Source organism: Schistocerca cancellata, chromosome 1 (assembly GCF_023864275.1).
Source record: "Schistocerca cancellata isolate TAMUIC-IGC-003103 chromosome 1, iqSchCanc2.1, whole genome shotgun sequence".
Classification (NCBI taxonomy): Eukaryota; Metazoa; Arthropoda; class Insecta; order Orthoptera; family Acrididae; genus Schistocerca; species Schistocerca cancellata.
In genome coordinates, this window is record NC_064626.1 from 419,582,515 (window position 1) to 419,608,710 (window position 26,196).

At 39.1% G+C, this 26,196-nt stretch overlaps 1 protein-coding gene across 1 annotated transcript in view; it reads left to right on the forward strand.

Annotated features, from left to right (window-relative positions):
• Positions 1-4,506: 4,506 nt before the first annotated feature.
• LOC126175929 (probable RNA-binding protein 19) overlaps positions 4,507-26,196 on the forward strand; it is a 136,036-nt gene continuing 114,346 nt past the window's right edge. The window contains exon 1 of the mRNA XM_049923007.1: positions 4,507-4,757. Coding sequence (XP_049778964.1) covers positions 4,722-4,757 — 36 coding nt within the window. The 5' untranslated portion in view covers positions 4,507-4,721. The remainder of the gene's footprint in view (positions 4,758-26,196) is intronic.

A 26,196-nucleotide genomic window follows, 5' to 3' on the forward strand; every position in this document is an offset into this window, starting at 1 on the left:
TCAGTTTCTGTTTGTGATGATCATTCAAGATCTCTATAGCTATACAAAGTATTTTGTAATCTCATTTTCTGTTCTTGAAGTATCAATTTGCAGTCATAGTTGTGGAGTTTTTACAGTGCTGCAGTCCTCTATGATATGGTTTTGAAAATTGCAGTACTTGTTTGTCAGAATTTTCTATCATATTTTATGACACCCATAAGCCCTTCAACACTTATATAGAGTGATATATGCTTGTCTAAAAACAGTTTCACAATGCTTGGTACACTGGTTACATGGTATCAAAGGTGATAATGCCATTTCTTGCTTTTAATCTCTCTCAGTGTACCATATACTCGAATTTGGATCATATTCCCAATAAATTAATTAAGACTTTCAAAGTGTTAAAATTTCTGACATTTCTATCTAAAGTCCTTCTAAACAAATATTTACTACTGCTTGGAGTTTGATGTTACACTGTAAGTCAACCACTAAATCAATTCACAATTTCTGGACATGTAGCTTTGGCTTTCCGTTCAAGATGCAACATTCCCATCTCATAATCGAAATGAATTCCAGTAACATCATCATCTGAAAAACGTTAATGTTAGTACATCCAATTGTGGACATCAACATGTTCACAACATATTCTACTAACTTTCATTTTGAGAATATTGTATCTTATGTACATTGTCGTTTTTATTTGTATTCAATATCATAGGTGCATAGAGCAAATGACAGTGCTCTAGACACTAACACACTGCTTTGTTTCACTTCACTGTATAGCCACTTGCACTTGTGCCTGAGCACATCGGCTTGAAGAAACTGACTGAGAGGGTTTGTAGTCTAGTATTTAACCACTGAATCGCCACAATTTTTGTTTCAAATCACTGGTGTCCTACATATTGGCATGAGTTTTCTCTAAAAGGAACAGTTCTGTGACTTTTAGAACAAAATATCCCAGTAAGAGGGGTATCAGCCATTTAAAACAGAAATATTAAGTTGTACAAAGACACAAAACGAGCTCTGATTGACTATATCGTAGTTTTCTCATATTGATGCGTAGTGATGATGATGTTTGGTTTGTGGGCCACTCAACTGAGCGCCCATACAAGGTCCCAACTTTGTACACAGTGTGGTATTTACAACAGTAACAATATACTGTCACAAAGTTAAGGCCAATTCACACTGGCCAGCTGCTCATATCATATCACAGCACCATCACGGCAGGATGGTTTCATACTGTCGGTCATGTTACTTCTTGTCAGTTCACTTAGCCCACTAGTGAATAATAAAAGTGAGGTTATGAGTTACCATTCGAGATACAAACATGTCGGAATACAGTATCAGAATTGATGAACTAAAAATACTATAGTAGATGACTGGCTAAAGCAAACTTCATAACGTTTGCTCTTATCAATTTTGTCTGGTAAAGTGCTGAGAAGTGAAAAAGAATTTCAGAACATCGACATTTATTTGCTAACAAAAAATCTATAATATGAACACATATTTATAAGGGAACAAATAGAGATTCATTTATCTTGTCCTTGTCATTATTTCTTACATAGCTAACAATGTTATAAACAACTGTCTTTTTCTCCTTAATTAGAACTGAATGTATCATTTAACATGTAATTGATTGAGAACAGTTTCATCTGATTATGTTCTAATTTATATATAATATCAGTGTCAGCTCTCCTCTGTAACTGTAAAACCTATTATATATATATATATATATATATATATATATATATATATATATATATATGATCTTGCTGAGGGAAGACCACTCTGTCGAAAAAATATCCAAGTCATTCTGAGACATTTACAATTTGCCGCAGAAACAAAGGGAAACAATAAAAAAATATCCAATTTTTTGGATCTGCATATGGACAGCAGTCTTAAGTGGCACTACCATATTCAGGACCTGTCCAAAAGATCAAGCACTGTAACATTTACTTTACGAATTATATCTGGCAATAGGGAGATGAGCACAATGGAAACAGTATACTTGGGCTATTTTCATCCATTTATTAGCAATGGTATAATATTCTGGTGAAATCGACCATTAGCAAAAGAAGCATTCTGTGGACAGAAGCGAGCTGTAAGAATTATATAATGAATCCGTCTTAGGCACTCATCGAGAAATCTGTTTAAAAATCTTAAAATATTTACAACAACTGTGAAATATATTCCCCCTTTGTTACTAAAAACATCAACTTACTCAAAACCATAGTTCATACCGTAATTATAACACCTGGAGAAAATTTGATCTAAAATTAAGAGTACGGCACAGAGAGAAGTTCTGTACAGTTGTAGCAAGATTTTTAATACCCTTCTGTCACAAATTCAAAATCTGGTTGAAAACTACCAAAGTTTAAAGAAAAACTGAGACAGTTACTTCTGGATGGATGTTATTGTAGCAAAATTGAATTTCTTAGTCACAATGTATATTGTCATTTGTAGTCTGTACAGCAAAGCTTCGGTGTGTTGTGTGTGTGTGTGTGTGTGTGTGTGTATTTCTAAATAAGAGTGAGTAGTGACTCATATTTTAAGTTACTCATAAGTTTCTGTTACTCATATATTATTTATACATTTCATATCGTAAATTCAATGTAATTATGTATAAACAATAATTTGCAAAACTTGACCCACTTGCATTGTTCGGGAATGGATCTTTGGAACACGAAATAAGTAAATTAATACATATAATACATATCAGAGACAGAGAGAGAGAGAGAGAGAGAGAGAGAGAGAGAGAGAGAGAGAGAGAGAGAGAGAGAGAGAGATTACAAAGACACAAAAGCACGATATTCACTACTATAACTTGTGTGGGCGCTTTGGTAATAGGTTAACTTTCGATATTACCTGATAGCTACACCCCCAAAAACATACCCAGGAATCTTGACGTATCGGAACGTGACGGTCCGTTGTCGACCTGTGAGAATGTCACTATTTGAAATGCATTGCGAAATATTTTGAGGTATCGCGATGTGACGCGACGTGATGTGTTGTGACGGCTATTTTGAATTTGCCATTACTAATCTGTCATTTTCATAATGTGGATTGGGGTCGAGGGAAACATTTGCGGTGGCCAATGTGAATCTGTATCTGTAAGTTTCTTTATAAGCGATTTAAGCCCGGTCCACACGCAACGATCTGTCTGCGCAGACATTGGCGCAGATGTCTGTACATGCAAAAGATCGCTGCAAATGTGGTGTGTTCACACGACACAAACCCCAATCTACTACTCGCCCGCCATCTGTCGGTGTAGAAAAGAAATATCAGTGGCAAGCGACTACGCTCCCCGTAAACGTCAAAAATTTAATATAGTTATTTTGAAATATAGAAATGGAGGAAGTTCTGTTGTGGTCTGTGTTCGCAGCTTGTGTTGCAAAAAACATTCAGACCAACCGCAGGAAACAGAGAAGGTGGTCAAAATGGTGAAGACAGTGGTTGCTAAAGCGAAAGCAGTTTTCTCACGTACATTTACTGCGAGAGTTGCAGGGCGAACCTGTTTTGTTTTACATTACCTCGTGTTCCATTTCCTCGCACATTGACACTCCAATTTCATCTTCAGTTGTACTCCTGCTTGGTCTTGGCGTTTCTTGATCACTAAGAAAGCCAAGCAGATCAAAATACCATAACGTTGTCTGGTATACTTGATTTACTCTTACACCAGATCTTCTAGATTTCTGAACTTTGGATAACTCTTTGGATAACATTTCGCTGACAGACTTAATTTACTTGACTTGCCTTCATGAACTCATTCTTCAGGACAGCGTAAATAGCTTCACATGTGTTGGGTATTATTTTACTCAACGCTTGTTTCGATATTGAAGTTGAAAATTCCAAATCCCTGTAGCTCCTTCATGTTGCTAGGAATCTTGATATTACGCCAGCCGTTTGTGAGGAGAAATTGCCCTTCTCATACAAGTATTTTTTTCTCATAATATGAGGGGTTACAAGCTTTAAGAGATAATTATAAGTTTCGACATCCATCTACAAATAATTTCTCCAGTTCGCAAAGAATTTTTTTTTTATTATTACCGTTTCTCTGTTTGCCGAGGCGTCAACTGCCCGCAATTTTTCAATGAGAGCATTGTATGCTGCTCTCTTTTTGTCTTGGGCACTATATTCTTTACTTTTAATCTTCCACAAACATGGGTAGTTTCTATATATTTCAATGAATTCACTTACAAACTCTTTAGAACACTGACGAGTATCAGTCATTTTAGTGCCCTATGCGCACAAATACAAACACTAGACTGAGCAAACAGCTGTTTCGTGCCAAATTTGCGGCGATCTCCTGTCCAGACGCTCCTCGTCTGCGCAGATGTGGTTTGAACCCACAGATTTGAGAGGTTTCGCTCAAACCTCCAACTCCAACTTCCAGTTTTGCACACACCTCGGTTGGTGCAAATCTTCTGTCCACACGCAACGATCTGTCTGCGCAGATGTGATGTGCGCAGACATTTGCGCAGACAGATCGTTGCGTGTGGACGGGCCTTAGTCGATAACATAGTTTGATTAAATTTTACACTTCAATTTTGCGTGTGAGAATTTTTTTAACCTGAACGTCTACGTCATCATCTTTGGAAGATACTGTCTTTGGTGTTGTGTACAGGACTACACGTGCGTCGTATAGAATGTTTATGTTTGTCAACGTCGTAGAAGAGCGAAGCGTGATAGAAAGAGAACTGGCGATTTTTGTTATTGTGGGATGTGACTGACGGTGTTCAACAATGTCGCGTTTAGTTGTAAAGAACCTTCCACAGAGTGTGAGTAAATACTAACTTGTGCATTTTGTGACTGCAAATTTACGAAGTGGTACGCTATATCTCTTTTTGTCACAGCTTGGTAGAAACGACATGACACTGGTCGCGAACGGTATAGAATAAATACATAAATAAAGTGTTATTTCCGTTCAGCTGCTCTAGAAATAGTCTTCGGGTAACAGCTGTATAAATATGCAGCATATACATAAAAAAATTGTTCGTAAAACCTAAAATCACAATAAATTTCCTATAAAGAACAATATTGAAGGTAAAACAATTTGAAGAAAGTGTTTTCTCGACAGCAGTAAAGAAATTGTGGTACACTCCCTAAAGAATTACTACTATGCTGTCACATTTTCGCATTCATAAATTTCATTACTGAGTAAAAAGGATTAATGGATAACCAACTATACATTCTGTGCTTAAATAAGTCGGAGGGAACTGCTACCAATTCTATAGGCAGTTTATTTTGCATCTAAAACCATAGTACATTCTGACTTCTATGACGATAACAAAACAAATATTTTGTCAAGATTTGTATGTTTTTCTTAAATTGCAAAGTACAAGCTGTTGACGTCTGTAAATTCTTTATCGTCCAAATATTTCAATGAAAACTTAAGCAGTTACTTTGCATATTTCCGTCCCTTAGTAAACAGATGGAATAAGAATCATATAAATGTAAGCTTGGATACAAAGCACTGTTGCACAGATATGCTCGTATTGTATTTCATTTATTATTGGTCTGTCAAAACGTGTAAACTCAATACAGGCAACAAATTTATGTTCACATTCAGAACATATTATAAAAGTGACAAGTGATTTTGTCAGTTTTGTGTAGGAGTATTGAAATATGTCAGTCTCTATGAGTACAGCGGTACTAAAATACCATGTTTGGAACAAGCCATTCTTATTGTGTCAAGCACCTGATGAGGATGCAGCTAAATTGACCTGGAGCCTTTCATCTGTGCATATGTCACAGTTCCATGTGGCAAGATGCTGATGTTTGTGGGTTCATTCACATCTATACCGCTCCCCACACTTATGCTTCCTCATAACTAGTGAGCGACTTAAATCATCCATATAATCTTAGAAGTTTGATGTCAAGTGTTATAGAGATGGCATCTGTCATGGTGTTGTGCTCAGCTTTTGATGTTTTGTATTTACAATATGTCATTCACTTATTGTGGACAGTAGCTTGGATTGTGCTGTTTACTAAAATTTTTATGTCTAGTAAACCCTTTGAGGGAATTAATGGCTTGGATCAAGTGTACTAACCTATCTAATTACTGTGAAGTCCATGTGAGTACTGAATGTTGCGATACAGCAATCGTGCCTTGACGAGTGCCAAGCTCATTGTCAGCACCAGTTTCTTATTATTTTATTTATTTATTTTCTTTGAGATTGTTGTGAACAAAAGATCTTTACCATAGCTGGAGAACTTGGTTAGGATGGCAAGTCATTCCATAGTTACACTTATGTCTGCAATTATAAACTTGCCTCTCTGACTAAGGTTGCTAACATGTACTTGTGCAGTTGCCTTGACTCGTAGATATGTGGGTTTGAACCATAATTTTGAAAGAAATTTTCAACACTACACTCGGATCAGGCTGTCTAAGAATGCCTTATGAGAATAGTACAGGCTGTCAGACCAAGCCTTGATGAAGGAACTGTCCCATCATTTGCCTGAAATTGTTTACGAGAACCTACATGAGAATATCCAGACAGAACAAACTCCACTCCCCCAAATATGAGTTTGGTGTTTTATCAACAGCACTGCCTCGTTCAGTTGCCCCCTATTGTACAGTTTCACTCTTCATCGCTGCACACATCAAGGACACCCCCTGGAGACTTTGGAACCATGAACTTGCTACCCTGCCCCTTGCACTAACTCTAGTCCGTTCAGAAAAGTGACTCCAGGTGTGTAAACACACCTCTGTTCCCCATGCATGTCTTCATGTAATCCCCTCAATCTATCTGAAGAACTGAGTCAACATCCCTCCATGATGAGTGAGTTGTTGAACTCAGGAGAATGACAAGACATTATTATATGCTCTACAGAGCTTGACACATCACTTGGCATGTGATGAGATGTTGTTGTTACCCCCTTTCATTATTAATCACTACTCAAGAGTCCTCAAAGTAATCTTTGATTGTGCACTTTGCATTACCGATGAAGAATATTTATCTGTATTTTCAAACAGATCCATTTTAGTAATCTTTTTCATCTCCTTGGTCACTTTATTGTACCTTACTATTCCCTGATAGAAAATGTTATTTCAAATTTTTTTGTTTGTTTTTCCTTGCTAAATGTAAGTCCAAACTGGCTCTTGTTGCATGAATATGTATAGACCTATTAGTGAAATTGTTAGTGATGTTTTCCACGATATATACAATAGATTAGTAGATATACTCTCCTGGTGCAGTAAGAATACCCAATTTTTCAAACAGTTCTTTACGCAGAGCCTGACGGTTAACTCCAATTGTTATTTGTATGGCCCTTTTCTACAGTTCCATCCATCTGCTTTGACCCCGTGACATAATAGTGTTGTGGTGTGTGACATCATTACGGTATGGAGTTGTTGAGTTGGTTGTCCCTGTAGATATCATGTTGTATTTGATGGTGGCCTATGGTGGTGAATGTGGATGTACTGAGTTTAATATGTGGTATTGGGTTCATTTGAGTTTTTTCACTGAGTTATTAAGGTTTTTTTTTGTTTAGGTGTTTGGCAGTTTTGTTAGGTCTGATTAGTTTGATGTTTGTTGTGTGAAACTGCTTTTTTGTTACATATGGCTATGACAGTGAAGTTTACGAGTGTATCATTACGTTTTGAGGTGGGTGATATGATGTTTGTCATGCAGTTTCTGCAGATTTTTGGTCTTGTTGCTGTATATGTTAAGGTGTCATGTTTATGGCATCAACATGAGATTGATGAGAGTTCCGGTGGTTCCCTGTTTTTCTACATGTTTGTTGGCATGTGTACGTAGTGATGTCGTTTTATAATACGCTGGAAGTAACCATTTCTGCCATATTGATGACACCATGGGTCAAAGCAGAAGGGTGAAATCAGATGCTTAGCTGTAACACCAATGTTTTGTGCCTTCAATCCCCAGCAAAGGATCCCACAACTAAGAACTGAGTGTGTTTAGGAATAGTATGTTACTGCAAGATATTGGCTGTCACAGAATGATGAAAGAACACTAAGAGCGAACTTTTTGCAGCATCTTTGTATGTTCATTCTATATTAGTTGACCATCAGTATTCATCCCTAAAAACTCTGTGTATGTTACACAATACATAAATTTATCATCTGTGTTTAATGTGACAGAATTGTGTTCCCCATCCATCCAAGTGGCCACGCATGTTAATATGACCGCTTCCAGTTCAGGGAGATGGGCCAGTCCTGTATCGAATCTACCTGGCACTTTAATGACAAGGGGTTGGTGTGCTGGCTATCATGGGTGTGGTTTTTAGGTGGTTTCTCACATTCGACTAGGTGAACACTGGGCAAGTTCCCATGTACTGCCTCAGATACACTCTATACAAGCATTGACAACACTTTTTCAAGCTTGCACACAGTAGTTACTATATGTGCAAGCACATTGTTTGCATTGCTTCTGTCTGGGGGAGGGGAGGAGGAGAGGTGAATAAGAGACTGGTGACCTTAACTTTTGGTCTCTTTAAAGACTCAGCTGTGTTCCTTGTTTAAGCTAAAGTGCATACTATTTGTTTTCTTTATGTTCATTGTATAATGTCGTATATACTGCCCATTGAGTGTTTCATTAGCATTCTCTAATTGGAGTTCTAGTGTTTTATCGGCATCTCTGATGTTGCTGTCATTAGCAAAGAGAACATCTTCTTCATGTCTTACACTGTCTGTTAAGTCGTTGATATTTATTTTGAACAGACCTGGACTCAATACACTACCACTAAGGTCACCTATACTTATGTTTCTTATCTGACAATCGTATTACTACAAATTTAATGTCAGCAGATATGTGAATTATCTCTACTTTCTGCACCATGTTTTCCAAATAAGACTAGATCCATTTGTTTGCTAGTCTTTGTGCATCTAGAGCTTCTAGCTTGTTTAGTAGTATTTTATAGCCAAAGGTGTAAAAAAGTCATCGACAAATCTTAAATACACCTGTAACACAATTATTGTTGTCAAGATATTCAATAATGACTTTCATGGACTCTGATTTTGTACTTCTCCCACTTTGGAAACCAAACTTGGCCTCGTTTAGAAGGTTGTATTTATTCATATAACTCATTAGTCTGATATCTTTCATGAGTGTTTCAATTCTTTTTGAGAATGCCGACAGTAGTGAAACTGGCCTGTAGTTTCCAGTACTCTTCACATCATCTTTCGTGTGCTTGCTTTAGGTACTTTAAGAAAACGCCTGAACTGAAAGACTTGTTTATTGTGTTGGTTAATAGGGCTTTTGTGCTCTCTATGCATGCCTTCAAAACAGAGACTGAAACCTCATCTATGTCTACTGACTTGTTATTTTTTAATTTCTGTGTTGTCTTCCTGCTTTCAAGCTCAGTTGTGAGAAACAACAACATTGTCTTTGAGAGAAACAAACATCAACAGTGACACGGAGTGTCATGTCGGCAGATCAGATATTTTGCAACATTTCAACATGCACTTGAGAATGGCTATAAAGTCAAAATCATGAGTGTGTGAAATAAATGAACGGTAAAGTTCTACATGCCTGTAAAGGAAAATTCATTATCATTGTTTTTCCTGTGTACATTATTGAGTGTGCTACATTTGTTTTAAGACTATTTTGTTGAAACTTCTCTACAATACCAGAGAAATAGTAATTTACAAAATTTGCCAATTCCTGAGGCTTTTTTATTATTCTGTCCCTGTATTCAAACAACTTTGTGATTGACATGTCAGATAGTTGAGTGGTAGGGGCCAACTGCCAGTCTGTCGTAGTTTTCCCTCGAAAGTAATTTGCTTGCTGTGTTGCCTGTTTTGTAGGTGCATGCAGAGCCTTGTCTAGAGTGGCTGGCTGCACATCAGCAACACTGTTCCCTGCCACTGCAACTTTCAGCCATGAAGTTATTATATTCAAGCTGTAGTACTTGGCTGCAAGCTGAAGAGAGCTGGTGGTTAAGTTCCTGATCAATGTGCCAATGTCCTGGATTAAATTCCAAACTGCTGTTCTGTGTTTTATGGAGTGAGGGCACGTGGCACTGTTGATGATGATTAGTCTGTTGGAATGAGACATTAAGTCCATCAATAACCCCTTTGGTGCTACTAGAGAGGGGTGGGCTATTTACTAACACTCGGTTTCATTCTCTTTCTTCTATCATCATCGTACACACAATCGTGACACCGTGCTATATGCACACCCATTACAGTCACCACAGATCTCTCACACTTCACGAGGTAAATATGCTAGTGTGCAAAAAGGAAGAAAAACCTTTCCAATTAGGCAGCTGAAACTACCCATGCCATGTAACTTTACTTTACCCCTATTTTTAAGTTTTGTAAATATATTTAAAGGCATCAATAACAGTAACACCTCCATCCACAGTTTCGCTAGTTCCGTTTATGTCCCATTAGTTTGTCAGTATCTGTTTTGGTAATTTTTTTCTGCTGTGTTGTTTATTTCCTGAGGCTTGTTCTTGGCCACATTGATGGCGTTGTCACTCAGTGGATGCAGCACTGTGTTGTTTGCTGACCATGCTGTTTTATCTGAAGGAATCCCTTTCATAGATATGTGATGGATGATTACAGTTTCAGCAACCTTACCATATAAAAACAAAGCCACTGTCACATTGTACAAATCTCATCTACTTTGATCTACACCCATGTGCTTGTTGGCATACTCACAATAAACTGCCCTTCCAATGGAAAGGAGTGAACAGTACATTTGTCTCTGGGCACCATACTTAAATGTACAATAGAAGGAGAAGGATGGATTGCTACTCATCTTAAAGATGCCACATTGAGTTGTAGACAGGGGCTATGAAAACACACACACACACACACACACACACACACACACAAACACACAAAACGACCATCTCTGGCAGCTTGGCCCAGTCCAAGCCTGCCTGCAACTGAACATGTCATCTTTAAGGTGAGTGGCAACTGTCCTTTCCCTTATATTGTTGATATTCAAGCCTGGATTTATGATTGTTTGATTTTACTTAAATATACACTTCATAGAAGATTCTAGTAATGGTAATTGGCATCACTCTTCTGTTGAATGCAGCAATGGAAAACCATTGCATAAAAGTGATAATTGTCTTATTCCACTGAATTAATATTGCTGAATATTGTTCATATGGTGCACTCTAAAGCGGAACTTTCTGATTGCCATGTCCATGACTTGAAGATGGTACTGAGGTATGTTAGCAACATTAGGTCAAACATTTAACTACTTAGCCACTATGTCTTAAGTTTCAAATGGCTCTGAGCACTATGGGACTTAACATCTATGGTCGTCAGTCTCTTAAGTTTCACCTGGCTCCAAACACCAGTGGCACTTTATTGCAGTTTGTTCTGTAAATTCTCCCTCTTTTCTTTGCACTGTCTTCTTTTTCTCAGACATTAAGTTGTCTGCTATGTACAGATAACACAAAGAGATTGTTATTTCATTAGTGTCGGAAGTTCCATGCGGCTTTTGGCGGATGATGCTGTAGTATACAGAGATGCTGCAGCATTAGAAAATTTCAGCGAAATGCAGGAAGATCTGCAACAGATAGGCACTTGGTGCAGGGAATGGCAACTGACCCTTAACATAGACAAATGTAATGTATTGCGAATACATTGAAAGGAGGATCCTTTATTGTATGATTATATGATAGTGGAACAAACACTGGTAGCAGTTACTTCTGTAAAATATGTGGGAGTATGTGTGCGGAACGATTTGAAGTGGAATAATCATATAAAATTAATTGTTGGTAAGGCGGGTGCCAGGGTGAGATTCGTTGGGAGAGTCCTTAGCAAGTGTAGTTCATCAACAAAGGAGGTGGCTTACAAAACACTCGTTCGACCTATACTTGAGTACTGCTCATCAGTGTGGGATCCGTACCAGATCGGTTTGACAGAGGAGATAGAGAAGATCCAAAGAAGTGCGGCATGTTTCGTCACAGGATTATTTGGTAAGCATGATAGCGTTACGGAAATGTTAAGCAAACTCAAGTGGCAGACTCTGCAAGAGAGGCACTGTGCATCGCGGTGTACCTTGCTGTCCAGGTTTTGAAAGGCTGTGTTTCTGGATGAGGTATTGAATATATTGCCTCCCCCTACTTATACCTCCCGAGGAGATCATGAATGTAAAATTAGAGAGATTCGAGCAGGCACGGAGGTTTTCCGGCAGTCGTTTGTCCCGCGAACCTTACGCGACTAGACCAGGAAAGGGAGGTAATGACAGTGGCATGCAAAGTGCCCTCCGCCACACACCGTTGGGTGGCTTGCGGAGTATAAATATAGATGTAGATTAGATGGGGTAACTTTTTAACATCTTGGCTTTCATGGGAGTTCTTGTTCTTCCGTCCAAGCTGTTGTTATTTACTATCTTCCCTCACTGTTTCCAAAATCGAGAAATCGAATATATAAAAAACTATGGATACTTGGGATGACAGTTCTTGTACTTCCATCCAAGCTGTTATTATCAACTATCTTCCCTCACTGTTTCCAAAATAAAGAAATTGAATATATAAAAAGCTATGGATACTTGGGATGCATTTACTCCTTGGAAGTAGTAAAGAATGTGATACACCCTACCAGCTCGTACAGATGACACTATCAGTAACGCAATGTCACCACTGTGTGACCACTGAGGTGAGGAGGCAACACACACACACACACACACACACACACACACACACACACTGGTGCTATTGTGTGGCTAAACTGATAATGCTAGGACTGTAATTCAGCAGGTAGATTGGGGTGGTTACAGAGAGAAGGGATTTGGGTGGAAGGGTGGCTGATGGCTTGTATGGAGGCAGTAGGTGCACCAGGTAAAAAAGTGGCATACAGACACTGCTTTTGGTGAGTTCATGCAACACTTGATGATGATGATGATGATGATGTGGAGGAGTTGATTGGGAAGGTATGATAAGTTAGAGGAAGGTGAAAATGTTGAGTAGATGATGTGGGTGCAGTGGAGACTGAAGCCAGGAGGATTATGGAAATGAAGAATGTGTTGCAAGAATAACTCCCATCTATGTAGGTGTTTGGGGGGGGGGGGGAGTGAGATCCAGATGGTACATGAGCATTTTGTGCCCGGCAGCATGTTCTGCCACTGGGTTGTCAATTCTTCTACTGGCACAGTGTTAGGCAGTGGCCACTCATTCTAGTGGACACCTGGTTGGTAGTCTTTCCCCATAAAATGCTGTCCAAAAATTGTGTCAGAGCTGGTATGTGATATGGTTGCTTTCACAAGTGCGTAGCTTCTGACGGGATAGAATAAGCTTGTGTCAGAAGTGGAATAGGATGTGCTAGGTGGGTGAATTGGGCAGGTAGTAGGTATGATGAGCAGCAGAATACTACTAAGAGGGGTATTAAGAATTGTAGGTAGGATATCCCTCATTTCCAGGCACAATGATAGATAGCCGAAGTTCTGGTGAAAGATGTGGTTAAGTTGCTCTAGTCTGGGATGATGGGTGATACAGGAGTGCTGCTTCGCAGTTTGGTGTGGGGTAGTGGGAGGATTAGGCTGTATGAGGATATGGCACAGAAAATCTGTTTCCAAAGTAGGTTTGGGGGATAGTGTCTGTCTGTGAAGTCCTTTGTGAGATGTTCAGCATATTGAGTAAGGGAATTCTCACCACTGTACATGTGCCATCCATGGGTGGTCAGACTGTATGGCAGTGATGTTTTGGTGTGAAGGGATGACAGTTGTAAAATGCAGGTACTGTTGATGACTAATGGGCTTGATAACGACAGAAGTCTGAGTGATAATGTGTAGGAAGGTGGTGCATTGGGATAAAGTAGTATCAGTTGAGTGAATGGGAGAGGTGTTGAGGTTGTGGAGGAATAAGGATAGTGTGTGCTGGTCCAGACCATGAGGATATTATCAATGAGCCTGAATCAGTCAAGGGGTTTTGGGGAGCTAGGAAGATTTCCTCTAAATGGTCCATAAACAGATGGACATCAGAGGGTGCCCATGGCCGCACTGCAGATTTGTGTACATATCTCCCCCTCAGAGGAAAAGTTGTTACTTGTGAGGACTTGATTTGTTAGATGTATAAGGAATGAGATAAAGGGTTTGAAGTTAGGACATTGGGAGAGGTAGTGTTGAATAGTAGTGAAGCCATGGGCATGGGAGATGTTGGTGTGTAGGTAAGTGTCATTAATAGTGATGTATAGGGGCCAAGGTGGTAATGAGATGGGGCTGCTCAAGTCAGTTGAGGAAGTGGTTTGTGTCTTTTATATGAGAAAAGGCAGTCAGCAGTTGGTTGCAGGTGATAGTTGACAAGAATAGGATTCTTTCAGTGAGAGCACAGTAACCAGATACAATGGGATGCCCAGAATTGTTGGGTTTATGGATTTTGGCGTTCATGTAGTAAGAAGCTGGGTGTGTGTGTGGGGGGGGGGGGGGGGAGTTGAAAAGGGAAATGGATTCGGAGGAAATATTCTGAGAATCTGAGATGGGCATAAGGATTTGAGCAGGGATTGGATTCTACGTTGAGAACTACATAAATATGAGTTATCCTTGCAACACATCCTTCTTTCCAGTGATCCTCCTAGTTTCAATCTCTGCTAACTAGCTGACCCACACCCTGTATTCTAATGTCTCGTATACCTCTGCTCCCAGTACACTTCACTGTGCCACCATCATCATGTGCTACACAAACGTACCAGCTCTGGTGCCCATGTGTCACATTCTTATGTTGTATCTCTGCTACCTCCCTCTAGCATTCCTGTTCCGCACACCTACTGTCTCCCTCTGGACCTTCAGCCACTCTTCCCCAAACCTTCCATCTGCTTTCCACCTCTCTTCTCCCTCTACCCATCCTGCTGAATACTAACCCTCACACCAGTCTCTGCAAACTACAATCCCAGCATTCTGTGTTTGGCCAGTAATCTCCAAGTATACTAACATAAAGAGTTCGTCAGGGCACCATGTTGGGATCAATATAAAAATGTTACCTGTGGAGAAAAATTTGTTTTGCTGATGATGACAACATTGTAATCACAGATAGAATTCCAGAACTTGTAGTAGAGAAAGCAAATTAAAACTTAACAATTAATCATGCAATAAACTTACACCGAATATAGAGAAAACAAATGGCTTGAATTTCTGCATAATAAGGGAAAATAATTAGCTGTAAAGGTGAATGCTAATGAAAATTTCATAGATTGCAAAGTAAACACAAAATTTTTGAGAATTAATATCGACTGTCACCTGAAGTGGAATAAACACACAACTACACTAGCAAACAACATGTCATTGGCGTGCCATGTCCTTAGAGTCCTTTCTTCAGTGTGTAATAGACAATGTCTCATGGTGACAAACTATTCCTGCATGCATTCCATCCCTAGCTGTGGAATAATTTTTGAGAGTTCGATACACAAAATATGGACACAGTCTTCAGCCTATAGAAAAGGGTCATTAGAATAATAACTAAAATCAGTAATGGAGCTTCCTGTAAATATCTGTTTAAACATCTCAGGATTTGAATTACACCATGTTAGTACACCTGCCCATTGGTTATGCTTTTCAAGAAGAACATCAGCAGTTATCCCTCAAAGAGCAGCATTTATGATCATGGAACAAGAATCAGTAAACAAACAGAAGACAAAAAAGTGAACAATAAATTGTCAAGAAGATTAGAGATGAATGCAATCCAAATATTTAAAAAGTGAATTAAAGCACGCCTCTCAAATAACTCATACTACAAAGTAAAGGATTATTCTAATAATATGGCTTAGGGAAGAGTAAAAAATTAACATTTATTGTGTGTGTTTGCACGTGGGTGAGTGATCGCACGTGTGCATAAGGGGTATAGTTTGTGTTTGTGCATAGTGTGTCCATTGATGTGATTCAAATTTAAAACAAAGCATAGGGCTCTAGTTAGAGAGATGCTGAATGAAACACATTTGGCTCTCTGTAGGGCAATGCATGAAGCCTGCAATGATTACTGTAGCAGAATATTACCAGAAGATCTCTCACAAAACCTAAAAGAAATTTTGCCCAAAATGTAAAGACTGTTAGTATATTCAAATTAAATGTCGAGATACTGATGGACAAGATGGGAAATGGAACTGATTGTAGCTAAGTAAAAGCAGAAATGCTGAACTTAGTTTTCAAATGTTCCTTTACAAAGAAAATCCATGAGTTTTGCACCAACTTATTTCTTGTACCTCTGCAAAGGTGAGTGAAATAGATGTTAGTGCTGTGGCATTTGGAAACAGCTGAAATCGTTAAAATTGAACAAACCTCCAGGGCTCAGTGGAATCTGTATCAGATTTTATACCAAATTCATGCCTGACTCAGCCACTCTTTCAGTATAAAATACAATAGATCACTCAAACAAAAACTGTTCCCATTGGGTGGGAGAAAGCACATCTGTCTACAAGAAGGGCAGCAGAAGTGATCTACAAACCTACCATTATATCCATTTGTTGTAGAATCTTAGATCATATTCTGAGCTCAAATGTAATGTGGTATCTGGATTCTGAAAACATCACTCATGTGTAATCCAACTCGCACTTTTCTTACATGACATGTTGAATGCTGTGGACAAAGGTAGTCAGGTCGATACAGTATTTCTCAACTTCTAAAAAGCATTTGACTGAGTACCACATGTACACTTATTATCAAAAATATGGTTGTATAGGATATCATGGGAAGTTAGAGACAGGACAGAGGATTTTTTGGTATGGAGGATGGAGCATGTTATCTTCATTGGAGAGTCATCAGCAGATGTCCCCCAGGGAAGTATGTTGGGACCCTTGCTGTTCATGTTGTATTTTAATGAACTGGCGGACAATATTACAAGTGTATGAAGATGGCATCTGTTCTTTCAAACTTGTCTGAAAGAACAGATACCATTAGTGATCTTACAGCTCTCAAAGAATGAAATTACAATGAAATCCAGACCATTAGCTGGCCTACAGGCGTTGATAAATATCAACAGGGACAGTTGAAAATGTGTGCCCCGACCGGGACTTGAACCCGGGATCTGCTGCTTACTTGGCAGGTGCTATAACCGACTGAGCCACCGAGGACACAGAGAATAGTGCAACTGCAGGCACTTATCTCTGGCACAATCCCTGTGAGACCCTCACTTACTACTTACTATCCACACACTACATTTGTACTGCCCCTGCCCACTATACAAATTACTCGTGGCAGTCAGTCTACCGATTCCCGTAAGAATTCGGGCATTGTGAGTGCATTCGCACAAAAGAAGATCATTGACTGGTATGCCTTATCTATATGAAGATGGTATCTGTTCTTTCGGACATGGACTCAGTGGCTCAGTCAGATAGAGCATCTGCCATGTAAGCAGGTTCGAGTCCCGATCAGGACAAACATTTTCAGCTGTCCTCATTTATATTTATCAATGACTGTAAGCAACTAATGGTCTGGATTTCATTGTAATTTCATATTACAAGTAATTTCGATTGTTTTCTTGTGATACATTATCTACAATGAAGTACACTCTGAAGAAAGTTGCAAAAATATTCTGTCACATCTTGATAAGGTTTCAAAGTCGTGCAAAGACTGGCAACATGCTTTGCATGTGTGGGACTGTAATATTGTTAACTACTCAAAATGCAGAAATGTAGTATCGTATGACAACAGTATTAATGAGTTGTCATTGAAATCATTCAACTCAAACAAATACCTGGGTGTGACAATTTGTAGGGATGTGAAATGGATCAGTCTGTAGATTCAGTTGTAGGCAAAACTGATGGCACACTTTGGTTCATTGGTAGGATACAAGGAAAATGCAATCAGTGTACAAAGTATATTGCTTAAAAGACACTCGTGCAACCCATCCTAGAACACTGCTCTAGTGCTAAGGACACTTATGAAGTGTAATTAACAGGGATATTGAACATATACCAAGAAGGGCAGCAGGTTTGTTTGACCCATGGGAGAACATCACTGAGATGCTGAAAGAGCTGAACTGGCAAATGATTGATGAGAGACACAAATTACCCCCTGAAGGCTGTTTAATAAGTTTCACGGTCCAACATTAAGTGATGAATCTAGGAATACAGTACAACCTCCTACTTGTTACTGCTTCAGTGATAGCAAAATCAACATTAGACCAATTACGGAGCCCACATAGACTCTTAACTATTCATTCTTCCAGCACTCTGTATGTTAATGTAATTGGGTGGGGAGGGGGGGGGGAGGATCAAATAATTATTTAAACCCACATCTGGGCATTGGGATTTAGGTTTTCCATGATATCCCTAAATTGCTTCTTACAGATGTTGGGATGGTTCGTTTAAAAGGGCACGGCCAATTTCCGTCCCCATCCTTCCCTAATCCAAGCTTGTGCTCTGTCTCTAATGATCTCATTGTCAACAGGATACTAATCTCCTCCTCCTCCTCTTAAAACCTAATTATTGGTACAGTGGGGTGTACCATCTACCATATTCTTTACAGAGGTCTTCAGGGCATGGATGTACAAGTAAGTGAATAGGGTAAAAGTATTTTTTGTTAGTTATTGTTCACTTGTTCATGAATTTGTGTAAAAAATGTATCAAGATTGCCGGCAGGTGTGGCTGAGCGCTTGTGGACACTCCAGTCTGGAATCGCGTGCCCCCTATGGTCGCAGGTTCAAATCCTGCCTTGGGCATGGATGTCTGTGATGTCCTTAGGTTAGTTAGGTTTAAGTACTTCTAAGTTCTAGGGTATTGATGACCTCAGATGTTAAGTCCCATTGTGCTCAGAGCCATTTGAACCATTTGTATCAAGATTAACAGTGCAGCACGTTAATGTAGGTGTACATGAGGTCATAGTACTGTATGCATGAATCAGTCAATTTAAAAGAAAGAAATGTTTCTTTTTTTAGTTAAGATGATGTAACTGATATTTTGTAAATTATCTATGAAATAATGCACAACCAACTAACATCTGTATTCCATGAGCCAGCTTCCTATGTGTGCTGGAGGATAGTTATGGTGATGCTGTATTATTTCCCCTTTTCTAATACATTGTCAAATGCGACGTTGGGAGAAGGATTATGGTAGAACTTCATAAGAGCTCTAATTTCTTTAAATTTCTTGTTGTGGTCATTTCACGATACATATTTGGGATGAAGTAATTTGTTGCCTGTCTCTTTTTGTAATGTACACTATTGGAATTTCAAATGTGAACCTCACCAAGATGCACAATGCTTCTTTTGCAGCATCAGCCACTGGAGTTTCTTGAGTGTCTCCTTAACACTGTCACACTGGCTAAACAACCCCCAGGGATGTCCGCCGCTCGTGGTCTCGCGGTAGCGTTCTCGCTTCCCGAGCACGGGGTCCCGGGTTCGATTCCCGGCGGGGTCAGGGATTTTCACCTGCCTCTAGATGACTGGGTGTTTGTGTTGTCCTCATCATTTCATCATCATCCAGGAAAGTGGCGAAATTGGACTGAGCAAAGGTTGGGAAATTGTACGGGCGCTGATAACCACGCCGTTGAGCGCCCCACAAACCAAACATCATCATCATCAACCCCCAGGGAAACACACTGATCTTCTCCATCCCTCCTTCTCTCCACCTTCCCCCTTTCACGTTCCCCCTCCCGAAGCCCCTCCCCCTGCCCTTTCCGTCCTTCTGCCCCTCCACTCCCTCTCCCTCCTATTGCCCAAACCTGTCAGGTTGCAAGACTAGTGAGCAATATTCAAGAATTAGTCTTGCAACTATTTTGTGAGCCACTTCTTTCGTGAATAAAATAACGTTTACTTAATATTCCCCAATGAAACCCAGCCTGGCATTTTATTTTATGTGGTCACTCTGTTTTAGATAGCTCCTAATATTACTTCTATATACACTGAGGTGTCAAAAGTCATGGAATACCTCCTAAAATCATGTCAGACCTTCTTTTGTCCCGTGTAGTGCAACATCTCGACGTGACATGGACTCAACAGGTCATTGGAAATCCCCTGCAGAAATATTGAGGTGTGCTGCCTCGATAGCCATCCATAATTGCAAAAGTGTTGGGGGTGCAGGATGATGTACCCAAAATGACCTCTCATTTAAGTTACATAAATGTTCGATGGAATTCATGTTGGGTATTCTGGGTGGCCAAATCATTCTCTTGAATTGTTCAGTATGTTCTTAAAACCAATTGCGAACTATTGTGGGCCGCGGTGACATGACATCCTTGTTTGGGAACTTAAAGTCCATGAATGGTTGCAAATGGCCTTCAAGTAGCTGAATGTAACCATTTCCAGTCAATGATTGGTCCATTTGGACCAGGGGATTCAGTCAATTTCATGTAAACAGAGCTTTCACCTGTATGGAGCCACCACCAGCCTGCACAGTAGTATGTTGACAATTTGAGTTCATGGCTTCTTAGGGTCTGTGCCACATTCGAACCTTACCAGCTCTTACCAACTGAAATCCAAATTCATCTCACCAGGCCACAGTTTTCCAGTTATCTAGGGTCCACCTGATATGGTCATAAGCCAAGGAGAGGTGCTATAGGTGATGTCATGCTGTTATCAAAGGTACTTGTGTCACCCGTTGTCTGCTGCTATAGCCAGGGATACATTCGTTGGTAGCCCTGCAGCCAGGCGACTAGTGCGAGTTTTGGTGTTCTCGTAAAGATAAGTCATTTTAGATTATAAAAATAAATAGTTTAGTACTGATTACATGATAATAGGTGTATTAGTGTGCCTTTTAAGCGTACCATTGAAGGTTTCATTTTTCTTTACGTAATATAGCAGAAAACGCAAAAAGATAGTACAGTCATATTTTCTGTTTATGTTTTGCCGCAGCAAATCTATAGAATTTTGTTTAGTTGTTCTTTGCTCTCTCCAGCAATTTAACTGTAGCATACCTCTTCATTATTTAACTCACATTTCCGGAAAGTAGCGTAAAGTTTAAGTTGTTGTTTCAGAAACTTTGCACTGTTTTTTTTTTTTTTTTTTTACACACAGTCGCGTGTAGGCCAAATTTGTGGACCCAAATTTTCGTGTTTATGTCTAATTTAACTGACTTATTCTTAATAAACTATTATGTTTACCATGAGTGAAAAGTGCTTGAGTTGCCGTAGAATTTTTAGGTCAGGGCTTTGGTGTGACAGGTGCTGTAGTTTTTTCCCTGTGGATGACTGTAGTGGTGTGGGAATCGGGGAAGTAAATGAGACTAATCAGTGGTTTTGTAGGATATGTAGTAGAGATAGGAAGATACTAGAACAAGGGGAGAAAAATTGCCGCCCTTCAGGCTGAGTTAGACAAGGCCAGGGGAGATCTTGACAGGTTAAAGATAGAGAAGGGTAAAGAGAAGTGGGAAGTGGCAACAGGAGGAACATGCCTAGAACTTTGTCTGACAGCTTTGTGGTGAATGTAGAAAATAGATTTGGCCTGTTGCTTCAATTAGGAGCTGGTGAGCCTCTAGCAGTTGCAGTTGTAGACACGGCAGCAAATTGAAAAGTAAGAATTTAGGGAAATCAGTAAAGAGAAAAAAAGTGTTGTTGTTAGGCTGTTCCCATGGAAGAGGTGTTGGCCAACTTTTGCAGGGTGAACTAGGATCAGAATTCCAGGTCACCAATTTTTTTTTCTTTTTTTTTTTTTTTTTTAAACCTAGTGCTGGTCGGGAGCAGGTGACAGAGGATTTAGGATCACTTTCAAAGATTTCACTAAGGAAGACACTGTCGTTATAGTGGGTGGGGCTGGTAATAGTATTGACAGAGGTCCTGGGAACTGTATAGAGTGTGACCGGGCAAAGATTGCATCAGCATCGAAGCATACTAGTGTTGAGTTTGTATCTGTTATTGGGCGCCATGACTGACCTCATTTGAACTCTTCTTTCAAGAGAGTTAATTTGGAGTTGGAACGGCTGCTTATGTTGGGTGCAGGGTCACACATTGATGTGATTCTTGTTGATTCTCTCAATAGGGGGGATTATACTAGGAATGGCCTTCACCTCAAAAGGGAAGGGTAAACTGTCTGGGAAAATAGCAGGGAAGTTAAAGGGGGGAGGCACTGTCATGAGTGATAAAATATCAGTGGTTATAAGGTGCAGAAAAGACCCTTTTTTAGGGTAGGGAGGACAGAAAAAAACAAATTTTAAGAGATGTTAGGACTGAGACAAACCTTCAGTTTGAGAAAGAAACTAAAAAACATAATTCTAGCTTATTACATCAGCATGAACAGCTATTGTTTAACAATTTTCAACAGTCAGCAGATATTCCAACTCTACCCAATTTTAACTTAGTCAGTGTGAAATGTCAGCTTTCTTTATTGCATCAGAATATTCAAGGACTGATAAATAAAATTAATGAATTAATTATCTACATAGATGAATTAGAGTCTTCAAACCCAGCTGACATAATCTGCCTCTCTGAACATCATGTGACCACTCGTATAAAACTTTTAAGTGTTACAGGGTTTAGGTTAACATCTCACTTTTGTAGAGCAGAAATGGAGAAAGGAGGAGTTGCCACATTCATCAGGAACTGTCATTAATTTAAGAACATTGACATTCATAAATTTTGCCTAGAACAGCATATGGAAGCATGTGCAGCAGAAGTAGAATTTCACAAAAAAATCCTTCAGAATATTAAGTGTATATCGAGCACCTGCAGGTAACTTTAATCTGTTCATAAACCATCTTGAAGCTGTACTGGCCCATTTAACAACCAGAAACAAGGAAATAGTGGTTGCTGGTGATTTCAATGTAGATTTCCTTAAAGACTCTCCCAATAAGAACTTATTTGAGTTTGTAACAGTATTGTTCAACTTAATTCACACTGTAAAGTTCCCCACTAGGGTAGCCAATTGCTCACAAACAGCCATTGATAATATCTTTATAGAAAAGTCCAATGAACAAAATTATATTACAAGACCAGTAGTCAATGGCCTCTCAGACCATGATACGCAGTTCCTTCTCGTAAATGTTACTACTGAACAGGATATAAAAGCAGTTAAATCTGAGCTCAAGAGGGTAATCAATAAGCCAAAAATTGATTATTTTAGGATACTCCTGAGAGACATTCACTGGAACAATGTTTACAGTGCTCATGACATGAATGAAAAATATAAAAATATAACACTTTTGCCAATAAAGTGCTTACCTTATTTGAACACTGTTTTCCCCCAAAACTAGCCGAGGTTAGAGCAAAGTCTACAAAGACGCCATGGATTACTCAAGGAATAGGGGTATCTTGTAAAACAAAAAGAAAACTGTATCTGTCAATCTGAAACACTTCTGATGTTGATGCTATAGCACATTACAAGAAATACTGCAAAATATTAGACTATAATACGGACATCAAAGCAAATATATTACAGAGATAAAAGTCATATCAGATAACAAAATAAAGACAATATGGGATATGCCAGGTGTACCAGTATGAAATGAGCGTTAAGATACAAATGTGTCGATAGGGAACATTTGTTGTGAACGAGCCTTAATTTTTGTTTTGTTTTGTTGGTATGACATCTGTCAAAGATATTTAGTATACATCAAGGTATGGAACAAACATCATCATATGTTTTCATCGTGTTAACAATGTCAAATTTTGCACCAGAAAGTGATGATTTGCAGAAAGCATTAATTTTTTGTTTTTCATTTGAAAAAAAAAAAAAGTGCTGCAGAGTTGCATTGAATACTTGTCGAGGCATATGGTGATCATGCTCTATCAGAAGCTACATGCAAAAGATGGTTTCAACAGTTCAGAAATAATGATTTTGATGTAAGAAATGAAGAACGTGGAAGACCACCAAAAAAGTTCGAAGACGCCAAATTGCAAGCAATATTGGATGAAGATGATACTTTGAGTCAGAAGCAAATGGCAGCAGTGCTAAATGTTGCACAACAATTTCTGACCGTTTGAAAGCTGTGGGAAAGATCCAAAAGTGTGGAAAATGGGTGCCACATGAATTGAATGAAAGACATGGAAAACCGAAAAACCATTTGTAAAATTTTGCTTCAAAGACATGAAAGAAAATCAATTTTGCATCGAATTGTTACTGGCGATGAAAAATTGATTTATTTTAAGAATCCTAAATGGGAAAAATCATGGGTTAATTCGGGACAACCATCAACATCGACTGCAAAACCAGATCGATTTGGCAAGAAGACAATGCTCTGTGTTTGGTGGAATCAGAAAGGTGTGGTGCATCATGAGCTTCTAAAATCCAGTGAAACTGTGAATACTAATCGCTACAGACAACAAATGATCAATTTGAACTATGCATTGATCGAAAAAAGACCAGAATGGGCCAGAAGTAATTTTTTTACACGACAGTGCACCTGCTCACAAAGCAAAACTGGTTCAGGATACAATCAAAACACTTGGCTGGGAGCTGCTACCCCACCCGCCGTATTCACCAGACTTGGCCCCTTCCGACTACCATTTGTTTTAATCAATGGGACATGCATTGGCTGAGGAACACTTCGATTCCTACGAAGAAGTCGAAAATTGGGTGTCTGATTGGTTTGCTTCAAAAGATGAACATTTCTATTGGCGTGGTGTCCACAAATTGCCAGAAAGGTGGTCAAAATGTATAGAAAGCAATGGTCAGTACTTTGAATAAAATGTTTCTACTTTTAAATTCAAAATAGTGTTTCATTTTCACACCAAAAAAAAAAAAAAAAAAAAAAAAAAAAAACCACGCTCATTTCATACCAGTACACCTGGTAGTAAAGGAGGAGACTGGTAGAACCAGACATGAAGAGGGACAAATAGCATTAAGAGTAAATGATACATTGGTGAAAGATGTGTATAGTGTTGCAGAACTTTTAAACAAACATTTTATAACTGTTACTGAAGAGATGGGGTTGTCAGGTTCCATAGATGCTGCTATGGAATACCACAGACCAGACATTTCAAGTAACTTCCATAATATGAATTTGACCCTCACTACCCCAGCAGAATACAGACGAATGGAAAAACTAGTAGAAGCCGACCTCGGGGAAGATCAGTTTGGATTCCGTAGAAATACTGGAACACATGAGGCAATACTGACCTTACGACTTATCTTAGAAGGAAGATTAAGGAAAGGCAAACCTACATTTCTATCATTTGTAGACTTAGAGAAAGCTTTTGACAATGTTGACTGGAATACTCTCTTTCAAATTCTAAAGGTGGCAGGGGTAAAATATAGGGAGCGTAAGGCTATTTACAATTTGTACAGAAACCAGATGGCAGTTAATAAGAGTCGAGGGACATGAAAGGGAAGCAGTGGTTGGGAAGGGAGTGAGACAGGGTTGTAGCCTCTCCCCGATGTTATTCAATCTGTATATTGAGCAAGCAGTAAAGGAAACAAAAGAAAAATTCGGAGTAGGTATTAAAATCCATGGAGAAGAAATAAAAACTTTGAGGTTCGCCGATGACATTGTAATTCTGTCAGAGACAGCAAAGGACTTGGAAGAGCAGTTGAACGGAATGGATGGTGTCTTGAAGGGAGGATATAAGATGAACATCAACAAAAGCAAAACGAGGATAATGGAATGTAGTCGAATTAAGTCGGGTGATGCTGAGGGTATTAGATTAGGAAATGAGACACTTAAAGTAGTAAAGGAGTTTTGCTATTTGGGGAGCAAAATAACTGATGATGGTCGAAGTAGAGAGGATATAAAATGTAGACTGGCAATGGCAAGGAAAGCGTTTCTGAAGAAGAGAAATTTGTTAACATCGAGTATAGATTTAAGTGTCAGGAAGTTATTTCTGAAAGTATTTGTATGGAGTGTAGCCATGTATGGAAGTGAAACATGGACGGTAAATAGTTTGGACAAGAAGAGAATAGAAGCTTTCGAAATGTGGTGCTACAGAAGAATGCTGAAGATTAGATGGGTAGATCACATAACTAATGAGGAAGTATTGAATAGGATTGGGGAGAAGAGAAGTTTGTGGCACAACTTGACCAGAAGAAGGGATCGGTTGGTAGGACATGTTCTGAGGCATCAAGGGATCACCAATTTAGTATTGGAGGGCAGCGTGGAGGGTAAAAATCGTAGGGGAGACCAAGAGATGAATATACTAAGCAGATTCAGAAGGATGTAGGTTGCAGTAGGTACTGGGAGATGAAGAAGCTGGCACAGGATAGAGTAGCATGGAGAGCTGCATCAAACCAGTCTCAGGACTGAAGACCACAACAACAACAACCCCAGCAGAAATAATTTCCATCATAAAAAATTTAAAATCAAAAACATCTAGTGGGTATGATGAAATATCAACAAAGTTAATTAAAGAATGTGATTCTGAGTTAAATAACATGTTAAGCTATCTGTGTAACCAGTTGATTATCAGTGGAATATTTCCTGAATGGTTGAAATATGCTGAAGTT